The sequence below is a fragment of the Fusarium phalaenopsidis genome (genome assembly GCF_050370095.1).
Source record: "Fusarium phalaenopsidis strain FUZ10S chromosome Unknown contig_32286, whole genome shotgun sequence".
Taxonomy (NCBI): domain Eukaryota; kingdom Fungi; phylum Ascomycota; class Sordariomycetes; order Hypocreales; family Nectriaceae; genus Fusarium; species Fusarium phalaenopsidis.
The window spans coordinates 2,218,817-2,240,398 of NW_028145413.1; the positions used below are offsets into that span (position 1 = coordinate 2,218,817).

Genomic DNA, 21,582 nt, shown 5'->3' on the forward strand with positions numbered 1-21,582 from the left:
ATGGTGAGGCTTATCATGTGCCCCTCCTGTTATCGGCGCCCACTAACACCACATGTCGCAGGCGACTTCAGCTCCCGTCACCTCGAGGACCGAGACCCTCGCAAAGTATCTCAAGCTCGACCAGAAGGGCCAGATCATGGCCGAGTACGTCTGGGTTGATGCCGATGGCGAGACTCGATCAAAGTCCCGAGTAAGTCTTACCCATTCTCTCCTTTCCGGGCTCCTTTGTCCGGGCTGCCTTCTCCTGTTGCGATGGCGAATCGGCAAGTTTTGGCCACCCGGCCGGACCCAGCGTCATCACGTCGCAGGGTCTTCATCCGAGGCTGAGCAGCGCATTCGCTCTTTCCGGCGTCGCGCCTGCCTTCTGGCCAATGGGACCAAAAATAGCTGCCCGCATACCCCACAAAGTGGGGTATTGCGGGTCCCGACCCGTCGGCCTGGATAAAGCCGGCATTGCCCGATTGAGAAGGAAGCAAGAAACGACGACGAAGAACAGTTATACTGATACAATTCTCGCAGACTCTCCCTGAGAAGGAGTACAAGCCCGAGGACCTCCCCGTCTGGAACTTCGATGGTTCTTCCACCCGCCAAGCCCCCGGTGACAACTCCGATGTCTACCTCCGACCTTGCGCCGTCTACCCCGATCCCTTCCGCGGCTCTCCCAACATCATTGTTCTCGCCGAGTGCTGGAACGCCGATGGCACTCCCAACAAGTACAACTACCGACATGACTGCGTGAAGGTCATGGACACCTACGCCGATGACGAGCCCTGGTTCGGTCTTGAGCAGGAGTACACTCTCCTCGGTCTTGACAACCGACCCTACGGCTGGCCTTCCGGTGGTTTCCCCGCTCCGTAAGTCGTCCGATATTCGTTTGCGTAAACCTTTCTAACCTCATTACAGTCAGGGCGAGTACTACTGCGGTGTCGGTACTGGCAAGGTTGTCCAGCGTGATATCGTCGAGGCTCACTACAAGGCTTGCTTGTGTAAGTTTTACCCACCCTTAAGCCGTCTACACGTTTGAAATATCCTGCGAATGATAAGTTGCGACATGTAAACGCACTTGTCATTCGTGGGAGTTCAATCGCGTTGTGATGGCGGTCACGTGACACCCCAATCTAACATCACCCAGACGCCGGTATCAAGATTTCTGGCACCAACGCTGAGGTTATGCCTGCCCAGTGGGAGTACCAAGTCGGCCCTTGCCTGGGCATTGAGAGTATGTCCGAAGTTCCCCCGTTTTGCCCCATTTCGTCGCTAACCACCAAAATTTCGCAGTGGGTGATATGCTCTGGGTTTCGCGATTCTTCCTCGCCCGTATCTCTGAGGAGTTCGGCGCAAAGGTTTCCCTGCACCCCAAGCCTATTCCTGGTGATTGGAACGGAGCTGGACTGCACAGGTTAGTTGATTTCATTCATGTTAATCCAGGTTTCGTTGAGATATGCTGACTTTCATCCAGCAACTTCTCCACCAAGGCTATGCGTGTCGAGGGCGGCATGAAGGTTATTGAGGAGGCTCTTAAGAAGCTTGAGCCTCACCACGCCGAGTGTATCGCTGAGTACGGCGAGGACAACGACCAGCGTCTTACTGGTCGCCACGAGACCGGCTCGATCGACTCTTTCTCCTGGGGCGTCGCCAACCGTGGCACAAGTATCCGTGTTCCTCGGGAAACCGCAGCTAAGGGCTACGGTTATTTCGAGGACCGTCGCCCTGCGTCCAACGCCGATCCTTACCGGGTCACCAAGGTTCTCCTTCAGTTCTCTATGGCTTAAGCGTTTCTGTCAAAAGATTTTTACGACGACTTCGTCTTACATGGTTAATGGCGTGAGGTTTGGGATACTATTACATAGATAGCATGACAACTGGTCCAGCGAGATCCAGTAATTTCAACGATCACTGATTCAAACACTTATACCGTTCCCTTCATTCACCTGTGAACAATGGCCATGGCCGTGACCGGCCGTGGCATCGACGCTTAGCCGCTGAATGCCACAGTAACTATGTTCCGACGTCCTTGCAAGGCTCAAATGCACGATCCCGAATATCATGCATGCTCTTGTCACTCTATTCAGCTCAACCTGCATGTCCCACTTAGCGGGGACTCAACCAAAGCACTCATCGGGCGTTCAACAGGCCCACTGAGAGTCCAACGGAATTAGAATTGGGCATCAATCCGAGTTAGATTGAACTGAAAAGGAACAGGGGCGGGAGCCAGCTTCAAGTCTGAACATGGTCTATGTGACGCTGCCGGCGGCAGTTTCGTCAAAGCTGAACGGCTCTGAGAACTGTTAACTACACCCTCTCTTCAGGCTTTCGTGCCGTTGGCGCGTCAACCCTTAAGAGAAGAACGCGGTTGGAACTCTCTTCCGCCACTGATCTCGATGAAACTGAGCTCTCCTTTCAGCCTCGGGAAAGTATTGTATCCACCAAAGGGTACACCATTCTCTATGCCTTGCTAGCCTTGGTACCCAACTATAACCCTTTACTTGTTGGGCGACAATATCTCTTCCTGAGATGAAGTTCTCACAGAGGTCGGCCGCACCTTTCAGCCTGACAGAAAAAGCAGGCCGCTACCCCCGCAAAATTCTATGATTGGAAATAAGGTTATTTATTTCCGTGCCGACGGGAGCGGCTGTAGATGCGGGACCCACTAGCCGCCATCCTTCTCTCCCTGATCAACAGTCCCCCAGGGAAAGCGCGATGGGTTGCGGCAGAGTTGCTTGGTTTGAAGCTGTATTAATTCCAACTGTTGGGATACTTTCCACAACAATTGTTTCGGCCGTAAGGGGAGTACGGATACTTAGAAGGAATTTGTTTGCGCCTTTGTCATTTTTTGCTTGGTTGGCACATTCAAGCCATCGTCATTAACAAACATCTCTATCGGCTGAAACTCGTTCTTTCCAAAAATGACTTACTGAGTGCTATGATGTAGGTAGGAAAGATGATTGCTCTACCTAATAAGAGTGAAGAGGTAATCCCTAGTTATCTCCCTCGACACACATAGCCTTGGGGGGAGAAGTTGCTGGATATAAGTCAGCATTTGTCGACGAAACCTGGACCAATCGAGATAAAATCAAGAAATAACTAACCTGTGAAGCCCGGCTCCGTTCCATGTCGGAAAAAAAATTCCCTTCCGTCGGCGCTGCCGCGGGCCTCCTGCGGAGGGCTATCCTCGCTTCGCTCATCCGCTTTGTTATACTGACAGACCTGTCGTACAGTCTACCGCAATACATCACCCTAGTGTCAGAGACGTTCATTTAACCAGGCCCTTGCAAACAAAAAAGGGAAGCCACAGCCCCGTTGCAGCCCTGGCCGCTTGGCTAACTTCATAATAAGCCTCGTTCTTGATTCTCGTCACGACCTCGGCCATCTAGGCCGTTCTATGACACCTGTCTTCCGAGCCTGTAATCTTTTATCTAATAGACCGAGTTCTTTGCCCAGTCTAAATGGTCCAAGGGAAGAGGACAAGTATCACAGCTAATCCTATTATTATATAAAGCGCCTAAGGTTACTGTAAAGTATAAAGAATAATAATTAAAAAAGCTTTATTTTTATAAAAATAAAAATATTACTTAAAATAATAATATATTAATAGATAGCTCTTTTAATAAGATTATTTTTATTAATTAAAATATAATATAATATAATATATTTCTTATTAAAATTATTAAAATATTAATTATAATACTTTAATCTCTATTTTAAGTAATATAAAATTATAAAATAGTTATTATTATATATAATTTTTATTTTTTTAATATTTTATTTTATTTTAATATAAATTAATTATTTAAAAACTTGTAAAATACCTTACTTCTAAGAAGGTTTTTTATAAATAAAATTCTAGAAAAATACGCTTATAATATATAAGCCTAGGATTTTATTACCCTATACTTTGGCTTATGCGCTTTCTTATAAAGTGCTTACCTAAGCAATAGCTGCTTAAGTAAGCAAAATATAAGGGAGTATTAATACTGCCCTTTCTAGGCTTATTTCCCTTTTAGGAAGGTCACGTAACTTCGGACTTAAACCTTTATTATAAGCCCGATAACGCCGTTAAAGCCGTAACCTTCCAAAGGATATTTCCTATCCGGTTTTAAATATCCTAGTTTAAAACCCTATAGGTTTTAGTTTCTATTATGCCATAACTCGGCTTCTAGTTATCCGTTACTAGCAAAACCAACATAGCCTCAAAGCCCGGAATCAGAGCTATCCGACGGTATAACTTTTATCCGAGTCGGGCTAATAGATTCCGAGCAGTTTGCTATATAAGCTAAAGGCCTTCTCTTAGAAATAGCTCCTAAGATTTTTAACTATAACAAGCAATAAAAACACCAATCAGAAGCTGGTCTTCTCTATTATAACCCTATCTTACTTTTGACCCACTTTTATTACTCTATGATTCCTTACCTAGCTAATTAGCTTTTTATAAAGACTGATTCCACTGCCTATTCACCTCCTATCTTTATTACCTACCCTATAGTCTTTAAAGACTATATTATCTCTATTCTTTAGTCTTTTATAGGTTATAAGCCCGGTTGCTCAGCTTATATAATAGACTATAATAAGCCTTTAGATATTAAAGAATACTCTTCTTTAACTATTTATCTCCCTACTATTAAGGGAAAATCAAGGGTTTCAGTTACCCTATACCCCTTTATTTCTCTATTTAATAGAGATATTTTTTTTATAACTTTATATAATTTCTTATATAAAGAAAAGCTCCTCTTAGAAGAATACCCTTTTATTAGAGACTTTCTTAATAAGGATTATATATTAGCTATAACTACCTAATAAAACTAGTAAAATCTAGTAAATATTAGCTATTAGCTATAATAAAAAAAAAACCATTATTAGGTTCTCTTTATTAAGTCTTAAAAAGACTATAACTTTAAGTATTTTATATATAAAATACTTAAAAAATAAGCTATTTAAAAATAGCTAATAATAAATATAATATTTCCTCCCTTAAGAGAAGTAAAAATTATATAACTTAGGCCTTAAGGCTAGAAGCTTTATTAACTAAAGAAAAGCTTTATACTTCTATTACTATAGAAGAAAGCCTTATAGCTAAAAGTCAAGAAGCTTTAGCTATAATTCGTTTATACTTAAAAGACGGCCCACTTTTATAAATTAAGTATATAAATACTGCTTATAAGGCATAGGAAGCCTTAAAAAATCTTTATAATTCTTTTAGATTTACTTTAGAATTCCTACTTATAAAGGAATTTTTTAATTTATTTTTATCTAATTACTCTACTATAGAGGATTATTTAAATAAAATTAAAGAAGTAACTAATGAGTTAGAAGCTAGGGAAATAGCTATACCTAAAAAGGTAACTATAGCCTGGATTTTAAATAATCTAGATAAAAGCTATAATAGCTATATAACTAATATTTCTTAATCTTTAAGAAATAACCCTAATGCTTATAATTTAGAATCCTTATCTTCTAGCCTTATAGATAAATCTAAAAGGTTAGATAATAAGGAAAACCCGGTTTATTTAGTATAAAATACCTTACTTCTAAGAAGGTTTTTTATAAATAAAATTCTAAAAAAATACGCTTATAATATATAAGCCTAGGATTTTATTACCTTATACTTTAGCTTATGCGCTTTCTTATAAAGTGCTTACCTAAGTAATAGCTGCTTAAGTAAGTAAGATATAAGGGAGTATTAATACTGCCCTTTCTAGGCTTATTTCCCTTTTAGGAAGGTCACGTAACTTCGGACTTAAACCTTTATCATAAGCCCGATAACGCCGTTAAAGCCGTAACCTTCCAAAGGATATTTCCTATCCGGTTTTAAATATCCTAGTTTAAAACCCTATAGGTTTTAGTTTCTATTATGCCATAACTCGGCTTCTAGTTATCCGTTACTAGTAAAACCAACATAGCCTCAAAGCCCGGAATCAGAGCTATCCGACGGTATAACTTTTATCCGAGTCGGGCTAATAGATTCCGAGCAGTTTGCTATATAAGCTAAAGGCCTTCTCTTAGAAATAGCTCCTGAGATTTTTAACTATGATAAGCAATAAAAATACCAATTAGAAGCTGGTCTTCTTTATTATAACCCTATCTTACTTTTGACCCACTTTTATTACTCTATGATTCCTTACCTAGCTAATTAGCTTTTTATAAAGACTAATTCCACTGCCTATTTACCTCCTATCTTTATTACCTACCCTATAGTCTTTAAAGACTATATTATCTCTATTCTTTAGTCTTTTATAAAACTTAATAAGCTCTTTTTAAATAAGTCTAATATTTTTTTAGATAATACCTTAAAGCTTTAATATTTTATATTTTTTAATTTAATAAAAAATATTATTATAAAAATTATAAAATATTATTTTATAATTAATTACTAATAAAAAAAAATAAAATTTATAGTAAGGCTAGTATATATAAATTATATGCCCACCACACTAGCCCTAGTATAAATAAGATCTATTATATAAGCTAGCAACGCAGAGCCAATTAGAGGCTAACTTAAAATCAGCCACTTAGCCACACTTAGCCACAGCTACCTAACCACGGTACGAGGGCGCTGTAAGCTGCCTTTGCAAGCCGTTGCAAGCTGTTGCAAGCTGCCTTCCATTGCAAGCTATTGCAAGCTGCTTTTGAGAGCCGTTGTAAGCTACCTCTATAAGCCAATTGCCATCTTCAGCGCAATTGGGGCTGTGAGCTTACATAACAGATCTTATTTGCACCGGGGCCGGTGCGGTGGGCACGTGACTTATTTGCACCGGTGCCGGTGCAGGTGTGACTCCCCAGAAAAATATCTTTGCGACATCGCTACATTCCTCCCCCTCTAACCTCTCTCTCTTCTGTCAATCAATTCACCCAGTGAACATACAGAACAGATAAAGACACCATGTCGACATTTGGCAACTACTTTCGCGTGACGACGTGAGTCCTCTCCCTCCACTAAACTGCTAGGAACGCAAGACAACAGCCTACTGACCTCCATCGTCACAGCGCCGGCGAGTCCCACGGCAAGACCGTCTCCTGTATCATCGAGAACTGCCCGCCAGGCCTGTACCTCACCGAGTCCGACATCCAGCCGCAGCTCAACCGCCGGCGCCCGGGCCAGTCGGCCATCACCACCCCGCGCGACGAGAAGGACCGCGTGACTATAGGATCTGGATGCGAGTTTGGGCGCACGTGTGACAACCCTACAGGAAGTCGTAATATTTGCCATGATGCTAATACCCTAGGGTCGCAGATTGGGCACACCCATACTCCTGACCGTGCCTAACGAAGATCAACGCCCTCACGACTACGGCTCCAAGACCATCGACCTCTACCCGCGCCCCTCCCACGCCGACTGGACTTACCTTGAGAAGTATGGTACTAAGGCCTCCTCTGGCGGCGGCCGGAGCAGCGCCCGTGAGACTATTGCCCGCGTCGCCGCCGGCGCTGTTGCCGAGAAGTGGCTGCGCGAGGCCTACGGCGTCGAGATCGTTGCCTTTGTTTCCTCGGTTGGCAACATCAAGCTCTTTGAGGACAGGCCTATAACCGATAGCGACGATATCGACTCCCTTAGTAGCAACCCTAAGTTCCTCGAGCTTGTTGACTCCCTAACCCGCGAGAAGGTAGATGAGTTCCTTCCCGTGCGCTGCCCTGATACTACCGTCGCGAAGCGTATGGAGGATAAGATTGCCGAGCTCCGCGATCAGCACGACTCTACTGGTGGTACCGTAACCTGTATTATTCGCGGGTGCCCCTCCGGCCTCGGCGAGCCGTGCTTTGATAAGCTTGAGGCTCTCCTCGCCCACGCTATGATGTCTATTCCTGCCACTAAGGGCTTTGAGATTGGCTCTGGCTTCCGCGGCGCCGAGATGCGCGGATCCCGCCACAACGACCCCTTCGTGTCTACCGCCGCCGCCGACGATGCAACGGCGAGCGCTGGCGCTGGCATTCCTCCCTCCCGCCTGCAGACCAAGACGAACCACTCCGGCGGTATCCAGGGCGGCATCTCCAACGGCATGCCCATCTTCTTCCGCGTTGCGTTCAAGCCCCCCGCTACAATCTCCCAGGACCAGACTACTGCTCGCTACGACGCTTCGGGCGAGGGCATCCTGACCGCCAAGGGCCGTCACGACCCTAATGTTGCTCCTCGCGCGGTTCCTATCGTCGAGGCCATGGCCGCTCTGACTATTGCTGACGCCCTCATGGCTCAGCACGCGAGGCAGATGGGCGTGAAGATTGCCGCAGCTGGACGGTAGTACATTTCGGAGTACGAGGGCTTAATTTGCTATGAGTGAACGTGGAGACTAAGGGGGAACACTGGCAGTATAAAAACGGTTAGGGTCAAGGTGCTCGCAAAGATTTAAAGCGTTAGGAGGATACATCGTTTATTAGACTTCGGCCCTGTCCATGCTCTGTCCTTCCCTAATGAAACCGAAAATGCCTTCAAGCCCGGGCCGGAGGGACGGGCCTACACTACAGCGATAGTGATCGCCATAGTACTGTTCTATTCTTCTTCTGCCTACTTAACAAGTTCCTGCGCACGACCAGGAGCAGCCTTTCGACAACGCGTGGCACACCATTGCGCTGGTGGCAGAGGGCCCGGAGATGTTTGAGGCCTCAAGACATCCCCGATTGGCGAGCACAACGAGGTCAGCATTCTCCTTACATGGCCGAAGGAACGATCAAAGGGCGGCCTCGGGAAGCGTCGGCGCTCACGCAAGAGGACGCGAAGGGTATTTCGTCAGCGACGATGAGAGAATCCGGCCGTGCGAGGAAGACAAAACAGACAGTGGCAGATGGTGAAAGATCAAGCGTCGGCGCGCGTCTTGAGGGAGTACGGATGCTCGGCTACGTCACCTCAAAGGGATCATTTTTGGCACTAAAAAACGAACAACCGCTATACTTGAATGTTTTTCTCACTGCAGGATAACAGAGACTCATACCAAACTGAGGCGGAACTAAGCGGACAGGGAAGATTAGACGCAATACGTAGTATTGAAATGGCACAAATAGTAAAGATTTTCAAGTATCTAACATGTAGGTGAATTTGGAGAAACTAATCTCGATCGCGTTCATTCCATCATTCTTCGTTCCTTTGTTTTTCTTGCAAGACGTGCCAGTCTCGGTTGTTTCGTTTCGTACGTACAAGTCATGAATTGCCAAACCCACGCTCGCGCTGTACCCAAGATGACATCCAGTAACTCCATGGCCTAATGCCGCCGGCGGCAGAAGCATCCCGTGCTATATGATGTAGTCTATGCGTTGAAAGCAGGCAAAGATCATATGGTGGGTAGCCTCCCCCTTCACAGAAGCCTTGATCCTAAACCCCGCCTCAACCTTTCGTCTTTTTATGAAGATTTTCGTAAGTCCTGTCCTGATCTTAGCCCTCTTGGCTTAGACCATCTTTCCTAAGCTCAATCTATTCCGGAGCCTCCTCCATATCCAAGGCTTGGAAGGAGAGATATGTAGCTTCCTCAGAGCTCGTGGGAGGCCAAACCCATTGACCAAGCTGGATCGAGACCGGGCCCGCGGGCTCGAGGTCCATCATGGGAGGTTGAGAGTACCACATATTGTTCATAGCCGATCCATTGGTGACGCCATGCTGCATGGCCGCAGGAGGGCTAAAGGTGCTTGTGCTCAGCATATCTGGAGAGAAGCCACCATCTATCGGCCATTTGCTCATTTGCTCAAAAGGAGTAAACGAGACGCTCGCTGATGAGCCAGAAGATGATGGCATCGAGGAAGATACTCTGGAAATATCCTCGATGCATGAGAAGGGCGACGATGCGTCACCGATCGCCTGTGGTGTGGCAGTGAAGTAGCCGGGCGCCTGAACATTGTGCTGAGGAGAATGTGACGCTGAGCGCATGTTGTTTGTGTTTGCTTCAGGGACGCCCAGAGAGTTCGAAGCACCAGATGCTCCAAAAGCACGGGCACAAGTCTTTAGTTGCTTCCTCACGGCACGAAGTGTCGACCCCTGATGGAAGCGGTCGTCCTTGCTCATGGTGTAGAGCCGGGTTGCAAGGGGATGTAGTCTCCCGTCCCACCCCTGATGGAAGTAAGTCTCGTTCAGGCTGAGACCCAGGTTGGCACGGATAAAGTTGAAGGCTCGGGAGCAGGTATCAAGAAGAAGGCAAAGGGCCTTGGGGAGGGACTGGTGAAGGGAGGAAGTGATGGAGATGGGGTCGCAAGGCTGCTCCGGGGCCAAGGAGAGGAATCGGAGAATTTGATCCATCGAGGTGCAGAACTGATCAACAGTATCTGGAGAGATGGTTGCCTGGTCGCGGAAAGCCTTCGGGAAGAGAAACTGGGCAGCCATGGTATGGTGGAATGCAAGAAGCAAATGTCGTGAAGCGTCGTCAGCTTGCCTTCCAAAGGGCGCCTTGGTCTTCTCTTCTGCCTTGTTTGCTTCGCCAGAGAATAGGCGGATAGCCTCTCGACAAACACCCACCCCATGTCTCGCTGCCGCCTGGTCGGAAGTGTGAAGGAACAGATAGGCAACAGTGCTGGAAATGTGGGCAAGAGGCCACATCTCGCGCATGCTGCTCTTCTGCTTCTGCAACGTGCTGAAGTTCTCAGATACTAGGTCCAGTTGAATGATGATAGAGGAGGCCTCCGTCACGGGAAGGGAATCGAGGGTGAAGGTAGCGGGGGTGGATTCGGGCAAGAAACCCGTCTGGACACAAGTCCAGAGGTTCAGGGAGAATGTTGTCCACCAGAGATAGGTCACAATCTCTCTCTCGACATCCAACACATCAACCCCGTTGATACGGCTAGAGTTTGGGGGAGACATATCTCTTGCCATGCATTCTTTGATCTCCGTCACCATCTTGCTAGCCAGGTCGATGTAGCAGACTGCCCGGCGAAACTCATAGGAGGAGAGGGCGTTCCAGGCCAGGAGGACCAAAGCTTGTGCAGTGGTGACTCGCTTGTATACCCTCGTGGGTATGTTCGAGTGTATAGAGTTGTCTTCGCTGGACTGTTGATGACGTCGACGGTTTTGGAGCTGTGCTTCAGCCCACTTCAACAAGTCATGGCCACGACCAACACTGATTTCGTCTCCAAGGACGAAGCTGGCCTCGGCAAGCATAGTAGCTATAAGGACCTCGTCACAGGTGCCGTCGCGAACCTCCCGAAGAAGAAGGGTCTTGGATATGAGGAAAGACAGGGGGTGGACGGAGTACCAGACATCAATGAGTTGTGTCCGCTGTCGTGGGCCATAGTCGGAAAGGGGGTTGGTTCCCTGGACAAGGTTGTCGAACATGTTTTGGGTATTATCGCGGGCCAGGCCGGACCGGAAGAATCGACTACTATTCTCTTCATTGTGGTAGCATCCCAAGGAGCCAAATCTGTCAACGACAAGCCCGACAAGGTCGTAGGCCAGGAGGGAGAGAAGACCGGTGTACCTGATATCCTTGGGCTTGGACTTTGGCTGAGAGTTGGATTGCTCTTCGGAGGTAAACTTGACAGACTTGTGAGGAAATTTCTCCCGAAACATCTGCTCTAGGGATGCAGCGATGCTTTCGAAGGCTTCCCCTGGGGGACCCTGATCCTCTTGGTTCTTCGGGGGAGTAGAAGGGGTGGAGCTAGCAGAGCAAGACCTTCTCCTCTTGCTATCCGGAAGCCCATGATCGCTTCGAACATGCAGCAGGTTGGACTTTGTACTGTCAATGCTCGGGTTCCGACCCTTGGACCGTGGTGACTCGAAGTCGTAGATGCAGTCAGCGCCCTGCTTGCGGCAGGCCTCGCAGATGGTCTCGTTGGAACACCTGATCTTCCTCGCCCGGCAAAAGGCACACGATCGTCTCAATGGGTGCTTGGAGGCCATGGATGCTGTTGTTGAGTCGCGGTGTACATAGGCGTTTGTGGTGATGGAGCCACGAGAGAGAAGCTGCCAAAGTCCCCAGGGCGCCAAGCGAATAAATGGATGAAGCAGAACCGTGTCTCAAAATAAACATCAAGCCAGACGACCTCTAGGCTCGAGCTGGTTGCCTTGGCCTTTGAAACAAAAGTAGCATCTCCCCCCACACTGTACGGTAGGGTTCGCGAGGAAGAGAGAAAGGGTAGACAGAGCAAGACGGCCTCGAAAAAAAAGGGCGTACGGCCAACCTCATTGGAAGGTAATCTTAGAACCGGCGGGAAAGCCTCTCAAGCCCGCACGTCAAGAGCCGTCAAACGCCTGCATCATTTAGGGCTGATAGCCTGGGAGCGTGGCAGTGTTCCGGGTTGAAGGCGCACCACCCGGACGGTAACATGGGGGGGACGAGGCCCGGCCAAGCCATTGGGTGCCGCAACCTGCACGGCTGTGAATGACACATGTGCCGAGAGGCAGTGCCTCCACGCGTGAGATGCTTATTTCGAGGGCATCGTGAGTGAGGGTCCAGCTTGGCGAGGCAGTCTTGGTGGAGGAGCCGTGGCAACGCACACACACCGCTCATGGCTATGCTTCCGTGTTGTTTGCTGTCCGAGACAGCTTCAAAGTTGGAGTATATCGGACACCCCGGTCACCTTCAGGGAGGCGCAAGTTTTGGTATTGTTCCCTGTATTCTCCTGTTAAAGGTTGATATTGTCTGATCCACAGGCCGCAGTTGCTTTTCATCAAAGACGAGATTAGTGGTCCCTTACCGGGGGCTCTCTCATCGAGATTTGACAAGGGATGCTCTAGCAGCGAGACAAAATCAGCCACCAACCTGATGTTTCCTCAATGGTTGGCCCAGGGTCGTTGTCGACAAGATTCTGCGAGGCCGTCTTGCGTTGCATGGAGCTTACAACCCGCAACCCTCAACCAAGTCTTGAGTATCGGCCATGCTGCCTAATACAAGATAGACAGGAGAGAAGCCAGAATCCCACAGCAGCAGGCAGAACGTCCGGCAGCGCGTCAGTACAAGGCCAGGGACAAGCACTGTACGGAAAGTTGCGTCGAGGCGCATTGCCTAGGCTCGTTTCGTCCTGGTCCCGTCCATGCAGGAGCCGACAATGTGGCTCACCGGCGAAGAGTCCTTGGCCCTCTATCCCCCACCACGATACCAAGAGTCCTGGCTGGTGGTTAGGGGAAAATGTGGTCGCCGAAAGGGGGATCAAACGGGCGCCGTTTGTGTGGCGCCGAGCCATTGGCTCTGGTTTCCTTAGTTGAGTTGGGCTGAGTCTTACATGGCTTTTTCGTGGCTACCTCTTTGCGACCAATGACAGCATCGAGATGCAATCGTCATATGCCACAGAATCCTCAGCTGAAACCAAGGTTTTTGTGCGAGAATAGCGGCATACATCTGACGATTCGAGCATGTCTGGCATGAGGATTGCGAGTTCCGCGGGAGATACCATCACCATTGATGACAGATCGTAACAAACAAGCAAATCTTGGTAACTGAGTTGTATGACTAAGACGGGAATTTAAACTCGGCAGCTAATCCGAGCAAAAACCACTTGTTTCTCGTAAAGACGATATCGTCGACTGCCGACCATCCAGCATGTCTCACTGCATCCCCCACCCGGAACGTCGTCATGCCGGAGGCCCCTTAGTTCCAGACTCTCGGGCAGACAGAAAGCGGGAGATGCCGAATGCTGTGAGAGTCAGGCCAGTGCAGGACATTGAAGAGCAAGAACGAAAATGGTGGTTGAGAGTCTGGGCAGACACACATTCCCAGATCTTGGGACTCTGAGGGGTGGCAGTGCAGCAGCGCATCAGAGCACGAGATGGAAAACTCCGTCAACTCGCAGGACGGGACCAATCCAATTGCACCGTCTCCTCCCTTTGGGTCACCGGGCCAAGGCATGCTTCGACGACAGCCAAGGCAGAATCCTTTCTTTTTGGCCCGCGAGGGCCTGCATATGGAGGGGAAAAAATGTGCAACCACAAAAGCCCGTAAGCTATAATGGGGTGTTGAAGACCGCCTTCTCCTCGCATGCAGTAAAAAAAGACATTTCCTTTTTATTTATGGGCATTGAGGAATTGATAACTCACTCTTCCAGGACGCAAGCATGCGCTCTTTGATGCGCAGTTGCCATGTCGCTCTGCAACGGCTACTCGATGGGCTGCGTCTTGAGGTCAATGTTGCCTAAGCGGCTTTATGCTCTTGCAAATATCCTGTTTTCTTCCATTGCACTGTGTGTAGATGTCTCACTTCGGGAACCTTACAGTCATGATATGAGAAGACGAGCAGAGGGAGCGACCCTTCTCTGCTCCTGTTCTGACGTCGACGTCAGAATCTCATAAACCAGGGGTCAACAGCTGAAAAGGGGAGAAGAAAACACCTGCTTGAGGAGCAAGGAACGTGACCTCTCAGCCCTCTCCGTTGCCCGTCCTCACATCCTGGGCCGGTAGTGCCAGCCACCGACTGAAGCAGCTTGGTGCAATGCCATGTACGTTTTTAGGTCATCTTGCGAGAGAGCGGCAGGAGGACACCCATAAATGACACCATGGCAATGACGTCTGAAACCGCCCTGGTCTGCGGACGCGGGAGTGATCTATTCGGGGTTGGCTAACCGCAGCGCGGCAGATTCTTGGACCCGCGATGGTTACAGCTTTCCAGGCAAGCACCGATCAAGGCCGCATATTGTGGCGCGCCCTTGTCTAACACCCCCCGAGGAGCTCAGCCGTACCTAGGCCAAGGTTGACACCGGGGGAGGTTGTCTGAGATACTTCAGCTGGGAGCATATTTGTTCCGTTGCTGACAGCTTCGTTGTCGTACAGACAGGGGACTCCCTACAAGACGCACTCCACGTATCCAAGGCAAGATCCCATGGAAGGATTCACTCGTTGCATCTTGATAAGAGTACCAGCTGACGAGTCTCCCCAGGCTGAGAGAGACACATCTTGCAGGAACTGGGCATCTGCTGTCCGGGACGGGGGGGAGTGATCCGGTTCGACGCCATTTCTCAGCTAGGAAACTGACAGCTGGCCCAAGAGTAAATATGGCAATTTTCGTTTCATAAACGAGGGCTTGACAGAGTTATGGGGATTGTTCAGGGGGCCTGAGGCCGTCATGGGGAGAATATTCTGCCTGGTGCTCAACAAATGCTCATGAGAAGCGAGGACCTTGTAAGTGAAAGCTAAGAATAGATTGAAAGATTGATTGTCTCTTGTCTTTTGCTTCTTTTTCTTCGTTATACACCGCTTTTATTGTTCTTTAATGCATTATCACCGTCATACTACAAGACCTTGTTGTTTAAGTGATACGCTGCTATCTGATAAGGTGCATTAACCACCAGAAACAGCTGTTATCTGTTATGCTGTAAACTTACCTTGATCTCTGTCGCAATGAAGCAACAACATAGCATGAAATGGCAAATGGCTCAAGAAATACACGAAACAAATCGTTTCTATATTCATTTCAATTATCTATCTAATTGTTTCCAGGTGTAATTCGTCTCAACTCCCATGGTCGTGCCTGGCGCGCTTGTTCCTTTAATGCTCCAGGATCTAAGCCACAACAAACCCCGCCGGATCCCTACAGATGCCACTTTACCTCTCCACCAGCCACGCGCCCATTCCCTGTTTCAAGCCGACCATCACAGGCCAACAGGCACCAACATTTCCTCTTCCATCTACCACGCAACCTTTTACCTCTTTTTCTTCACTCTCGACGACAGCTGCCTCGATAGAAATTGCCATGACCCGAGTCTCCATCTACACATCGGCCCTGGTGGCCTTTGCGGCTGGTACGTTCGCCCCAGACTCCCCCGCCACACGCCATCCTCGATGACGTCGTTCGAGACCCTCCACTCTGTGAAACATCACCAGGAAAAGAGCATTGTTAACGCGCGACAGCGACCGTCATGATCGTGACCTCGATCTGGCTGCCAAACTGGGTCAGCTACTCCGTCACGACCGCTAGCGGCGAGACTGTCGAGAAGCACATCGGCCTGCACAAGAGTTGTTCGACTCTGACCGAACCGCAATGTCTGGACTTTCCACCCAAGGAGTTGTGTCAAGGGGAGCGCTACTTTTGCTCCCTGTGGAGGACGGTTGGATTCATGGCTTCGTTCGCTACCATTCTCTGTTTGGGAGGCTTGGTGACTTTCGTCGTCATCATGAGCGGTGGCAAGTACAAGCGAGAGACGGGATGGCCTTTTGTTGGAAGCATGATGACCTTGGTCGCTGTTGTGGAATTCATCACCATCTCCATCGTTGTAAGTATACTGGGTCCAGAGACGTGGAAGATATGCTAACTAGGCCAGGCTTACCTTTACGATAACGACGACCAATTCACCATCCCCGGATGGAATTTGGACGCCTCCTTTTATCTGAGCACAGTCAGCGCCATTATCTGCCTCCTCGGTGCCGCAGGACTTGTCCTCTCAGCGTATCTTCTTCCCCCCGAGGAGGGCTACGATTTCTTGGCGGACCCGCTCGATGCTTAAGAGGGCACTTCTCTACCCAACGTCCTTGGACGACTTTTCATTACGTACATTATTATCTGGGTCACTATAATCAGAAAGGGCATGGCGTTTCGGTTGGATTCTTTACATAGAGAGAAAGACATATAGTATTAATACATCACGATTGTGTACATTCAACTGATGGCCCAATGGCACCTGCATGCGAGGACCTTGACCGTTCTCTGCCCAATACTCAATACAACACGCAACGGGCCATGATATATGGTCGAGTTCGCCAAAGATGAGGGGCCATGGAAGCAAAAGTGGCAGACCAACTACAAGGCTTGGTGTTCTCGCCACAACCATATGGAAAGATGCGTGATGGAGTTCATGGGCCAGAGTGGGGACCCGGTGCGCCAAGTCCTCTACCATGAAGAATACGCCCATAGTTGGAGGAAGAAGTGTCACCTTGGGTGGACGTCTGATGTCTGTGCCTACTAACATGATGCGTGACAAGTGAGATACTGTATGAAGCCTTAACAAGATTGAAGAATAACTATCACACATAGAAGAGAACGTTCATTGTGGAAACCAGTGGAAGAGGAGGTATGCTGAACGCCAACACACATGGTAGCGGAACTGTAAAGAAGACTGTTTGAACTAAATAATGCCTATAAAACATATATTGCATATTCCAAGTCTCTATGGTCTCTAGGACACACAGGTTTGGGAAACTGACATAACTGAGACTACGAGGTGGATCGTAGTCATGTGCCACAGCGAGACTGATTCTCGCTTCAAATGCCCAACAAGAACGCCAACGAAGAACAACCCAATAATACTCCATCCATTCTGAATTTATCTCTTCGCGGGCTTCTTAGCCACGGGACCTTGGTCGCTAAAGTCAGCGTCACTGAGACACTCTGAAACGACAGGGTTCTCAAAGATGTGCTTCTGCAGATGCCCACCAAAGATGAGCTTCATCATATTGATTCGAGAGGAGAGCGACCACGAGTCGATCACGGCAACGTAGTTGCCGAGGCGGAGCTTGTGGCGGTATCCAAACTCGACAACACCATCCTCATTGGTCTTGTTGGTAGGCCTCTTGTCACTCTTCTGGGGTGCATATCCAGCGGATGAGTATCCGGGGCCAACTCCCTTCTCAAGAGAGGTGATGGCGCTAATGAGGCTGTCGCGAAGGTCACGACGGTCCTTCTTGGAAACAGACTTGGAGCTCTGCTTGGCGAGCTCTGACATGCGACCAGTAAGCTTCTCGGGGTTGACGGGCAACTCCCAGGTCTCTCCAGTTTCCTCTTCGTGGTTTCGCGCTGCTTCAAAGATGAGAGCGATACATGCTGCGGCGTTGGATTGAACTCCGACGTCAACACTGTCCAGCTGGTCATAGAATCCGTCCAGGGCCATCAGCGCCGCGTAGGAAAAGTCATCAACATGACTGGCCACAAAAGCCCACCCCTGCAAGGCCGCGGCGACAATGAAGCCGTTGTCATAGGCATCAATGTGTTCGCCATCAGACTCGATGATGGTGTTCAGGTAGTCAAGTAGATCCAAGGCTTCATTCTCGCCGCCACCACCATAAAGTGCTGTAAAGCACAGAGCGTAGATGCCATATGCCTTGCATTCCTCGTCATCGTCGTCGGCCACAATCTGCTTGAGGGTCGCTTCGGCATGCTCGTAGACGTCGGCGTCTTCGGTAGTGCTCAAGGTCAAGATGTAGGACTGCAAGTTAAGCAGGCGCTCCCTGGCTTCCAGGCCACGGTTGGCGCCTCGAAGGAAAAGCTCGGCGAGGGCATTGGCCGACTCGTCAAGCCACTCGTGCGTGGAAGGGCCGTAGCGAGTTCGCAGAACCTTGATGTACAATTCCAATAGCTGGATTCGGGTGTCGCTGTTGTTGTGCTTGCGATCCTGGAGCTCCTCGATGAGCTGCTTGGCGTCAAAGGTGCTGGTACCATCCTCGTTGGTTTCGACTAGAGAGCTTCCGGAATGCGTGCTAACAGTGTCGTCAAAGTCGTAGTCGTCCTCGCTCAGGTCGGAGGCGGCCCTGCTCGGTGCTGTGGAATGCGCAGGTGACGTCAGAAGAGAGGCGAAGGGGGAGCTTCGAGGGGTCTGGCTAGCAGAAGCGCGACCAGACTTGATGGCTTTTTTGGAGATGGTCTTTCCGTCACCCTTGAGGGCCTTGACTCGGGCGTGGTTCATCATTTTGTCGGTGGTTGCTTGGCAAATCGATTGATCAGTGCTCGAGGAGTGGATTCACTGGGATGGTCCGTGGACGAGTCTGTTAAGTGGTGTTGGAGAGTTGTGTATTGTGTAGGCCGACGAGGAAAACTTGCAAATGACGTAGCCAGAGTATAAGCAAGTTTAGTAGCGATTCAGCAAGTCGAAAGCTGTGCGGCAAGTGATCCTCGTCGTGAGAGTCTGACAGGCTCTGTCACTTGGGTATGGCTTTCGGTCTGGGTCGACTGAGATGGGAACAATAGACGGGGGCTTGGACAACTTTATAAGCGTAGCGAGGCATAAAGTCCATGAGGGTGATTCGATCAGAGTTTCGGGGATAGGTGTTAACGAAGAGGCGCACCTTGTGTGGGTTGAAAAGAGAGAGATCAGAGGAACAAGACTGGAAGCGCACAGCGATGAATATTTCTTAAATCAAGGAGAACTGGGTTGTGGCGTGGCGGAGGAACGTGAGCTGGTGTGGCGACCCTGGCCTGGTCCGGGAAGGGGGGCCTGGGTCAGGGCCCGGACCATCAGCCAGTCAAGATCAGCCGCTGAGAAATGTCAGGGCTCCAGTGGCGAACCCCGGCGAAGCTGTCTGTCCACGTCTGGTTGTCATGCATCACTGGATGCAATCATGCACGACAGTTATGGGCTTGGTAATGCGTCTAGATAAGCGTACCTGGAGCTTTCTAGATTCCCTTAGATCTCGGGTGATGACTCCCAAGCTGCTTGTGAGATCTTTGCCAGTGCTTCTCCTGCGAAGGCTTCTCAACGCTGTTGTTCCTGGGCTTGATCTTGGCCCCATCATGACAACATCCAACGCCTGTCCCCAGAAAAAGGGTCAGGGAACCGCTAGACACCCGGCGGCCCCCGCTGTTTCGTCCCACTCGCCCGCTGCTCCACTCGTTAGCAAGTGCCTCCCATCAACAACCCTTGTCTTGAACAGCGTCATCGATCATCACTTTACGCGACTGGATCCCTGGCTGACAGATTTGTGCGCGTCTACTACCGAATTCCCCTTATCGCTTATGAATATCCTGCGATGTTTTGCGGGCTTGTCCGGGCGAGAAGGAACTGACGATGAAGGCGGTGGTGTGACTGCGGGCCGCTAATTGTTGGCAAAAGACCACCTGAACAGCAGAAGCAAGCCCCGGGAGGAATAGGGTTCTAGGCCGTTGTCACGACCAGCCGAGATGGGTTTCTGCTCTGATTCAGGGCGGAAAAGCCGACGAAAAAGCACGGGACGATGAGACAGAAAATTGCGCGCTCTTGGCCAGTCGATGAGCTCGTGTCTGTTCTCGGGCTGTCTTGTTGGGTCATCAGGCAGCGTTACTCCGTTGGCTCGTCAGCCGACATGTGACAAGCTTTCTCTGGATGTGAGCTGAAGTCGCTTGCTTTCGGGCCTGAATGAGTTGGCATCCGTGGAGGGAATCGGGGCGTGTAGCTTTTCAATAGGCGACCGACAAGAAATGCCACAGGAAACAGGGGATAGGGAAGCAAGGGCCTTGCGATTCATGTTGGTTGTGCCTTGTGAAACTGGCCATAGAACGGCTCGAGCACGGAGGCTTCAATCCGGAGGCCGCATCGAGTTGTCTGTTCAGGGGCCAGGGTTGGCCGTGAACCATGTTCATTGATTGCGGCTTTATGCCGTGTGTGAAAGCCTGTCGTTTTGCACGGTCATGCTCGCTTCACTCAACGCAAGTGAGCCTCACTGCCTGAGTGATTGCAGCATCTCCTCTCAAATTACGCAAATAAGCGGGCGAAACGTGGTAGCCGCCGGTGCCTTGGTCCTGGCGATGCCTATTGCGATTATTGCGAACCATCTCCCCTCTTGGAGCCTGATTCACTGACCAGTGGTCGAGATGGATAGGTGTTGTGGTGGCACGGCGGGGGAGAGAGTCCACTTCAGATAGCAAGCGAGCATCAGGTGCTCATCATCTACAGTAGCATTATTGATGAGATGGCTCCAAAGCGACCTGCCATGCCGTATTTATGTTAGCTTGGAATCCGTAGCCTGCCTATATACCATCCTCCTTGGTGATCCATTTGCGTACTGTGCTGTATCTCTGTCCTAGACATTCATGGCCTGTTTGCTTCGTTACCGTCGGTCCGACCCTCGCATCGAGGCGATCATGTCAGTCAGCTCTGGTTGCTCGCCGAGCTAAAATGCAAAAGCCCGCTTACTTGAGCCGAGTCCTGTGCTTTATACTCGAGGTTTGTGGTTTGAGAAGCCTCGTGCCCTGTGTATCCATCCAGGTTGGTAAATTGCAATTCAAGGCCGAGTGAGAGAATCATCCATCTCCTGGGTTGTTTAAATCGAGGCTGTCTCGGCAGTCCGTGCTGCCATGTACAGTGCGCCCCCATGCACACGCCCACTCACCAGGCTAATAGGCTTAGCTGCTGAGACCCTGAAACCACTTAAAGTATGTACTCCCTGCCCTGAGAAGCTCCCAACATTCGGGCTCTTAAGCAACGGGGCTTCTTTGTTTAAGCTTCTCAAAGAAAAGGCGGCATGAACTCTCTTCTTGAGGAGTCATAATTCTAAGAATAATTTCTCCGCGCACTGAATGCCAGCTTACCCGGTACCTAGGAGCAGTAGCACTTTCAAGACATCCAGGTGCTCCGAGCCAGGGACATGGGTCTAGTCTCCGTGTGGAGGGAGCTCCCAAGCAGGCTGTTCACACTGTATCATATCAACCGCATCTCAGAGAATGTATGATGTCAAGAAATAGCAGTCACTGATTGCACAGGCTTGTTGCAAAAATGCATAGCTATTGTATGTTAAAAATCTACGAAGACCAAATTATCATGATAGAATGTTATTGCTTTCCATGGGCCAAAGGCAGGAAGTCGTTCCGGCATCCTTCGACAAGCCGTGTGCCACACTGTGCGCAGTCACCCCTCCACCCAACTACCTCCCCCGCCGAGCTCCGATAAGCCGCTTATCGCTGCCTGCGGGACCTCCCTCAGTCACCTGTCTGCCTTCTGCCTGATACCGCAGCACCTCTGCCCCACCTCGATCGGATTCACCTTTGACCCTTCTCAGCACCTCACAAG

General features: G+C 49.5%; 5 protein-coding genes across 5 annotated transcripts; 3 read left to right on the forward strand and 2 right to left on the reverse strand.

Moving 5' to 3' along the window:
• Window positions 1–1,772, forward strand: LRP88_03014 (glutamate--ammonia ligase; the record flags this gene model as incomplete). Its single annotated transcript, XM_083239644.1, has 7 exons — window positions 1–3; window positions 62–190; window positions 520–854; window positions 904–986; window positions 1,133–1,219; window positions 1,279–1,399; window positions 1,460–1,772. 7 exons carry the CDS (start codon window positions 1–3, stop codon window positions 1,770–1,772), a joined length of 1,071 nt encoding a protein of 356 aa, XP_083104774.1.
• A 5,105-nt stretch (window positions 1,773–6,877) lies between these two features.
• On the forward strand, window positions 6,878–8,231 carry LRP88_03015 (chorismate synthase; the record flags this gene model as incomplete). Its single annotated transcript, XM_083239645.1, has 3 exons — window positions 6,878–6,912; window positions 6,982–7,167; window positions 7,229–8,231. The coding sequence occupies 3 exons, from the start codon at window positions 6,878–6,880 to the stop codon at window positions 8,229–8,231; spliced, it is 1,224 nt and encodes a 407-aa protein (XP_083104775.1).
• Window positions 8,232–9,394: 1,163 nt separating this feature from the next.
• LRP88_03016 (uncharacterized protein) lies at window positions 9,395–11,803 on the reverse strand (the record flags this gene model as incomplete). Its single annotated transcript, XM_083239646.1, has 1 exon — window positions 9,395–11,803. The coding sequence occupies one exon, from the start codon at window positions 11,801–11,803 to the stop codon at window positions 9,395–9,397; it is 2,409 nt and encodes an 802-aa protein (XP_083104776.1).
• A 3,781-nt stretch (window positions 11,804–15,584) lies between these two features.
• LRP88_03017 (uncharacterized protein) lies at window positions 15,585–16,335 on the forward strand (the record flags this gene model as incomplete). Its single annotated transcript, XM_083239647.1, has 3 exons — window positions 15,585–15,633; window positions 15,743–16,101; window positions 16,153–16,335. The coding sequence occupies 3 exons, from the start codon at window positions 15,585–15,587 to the stop codon at window positions 16,333–16,335; spliced, it is 591 nt and encodes a 196-aa protein (XP_083104777.1).
• Window positions 16,336–17,151: 816 nt separating this feature from the next.
• On the reverse strand, window positions 17,152–18,510 carry LRP88_03018 (interferon-related developmental regulator-domain-containing protein; the record flags this gene model as incomplete). The annotated part of the gene is made up of 1 exon (XM_083239648.1): window positions 17,152–18,510. The coding sequence occupies one exon, from the start codon at window positions 18,508–18,510 to the stop codon at window positions 17,152–17,154; it is 1,359 nt and encodes a 452-aa protein (XP_083104778.1).
• Between the last annotated feature and the right edge of the window lie 3,072 nt (window positions 18,511–21,582).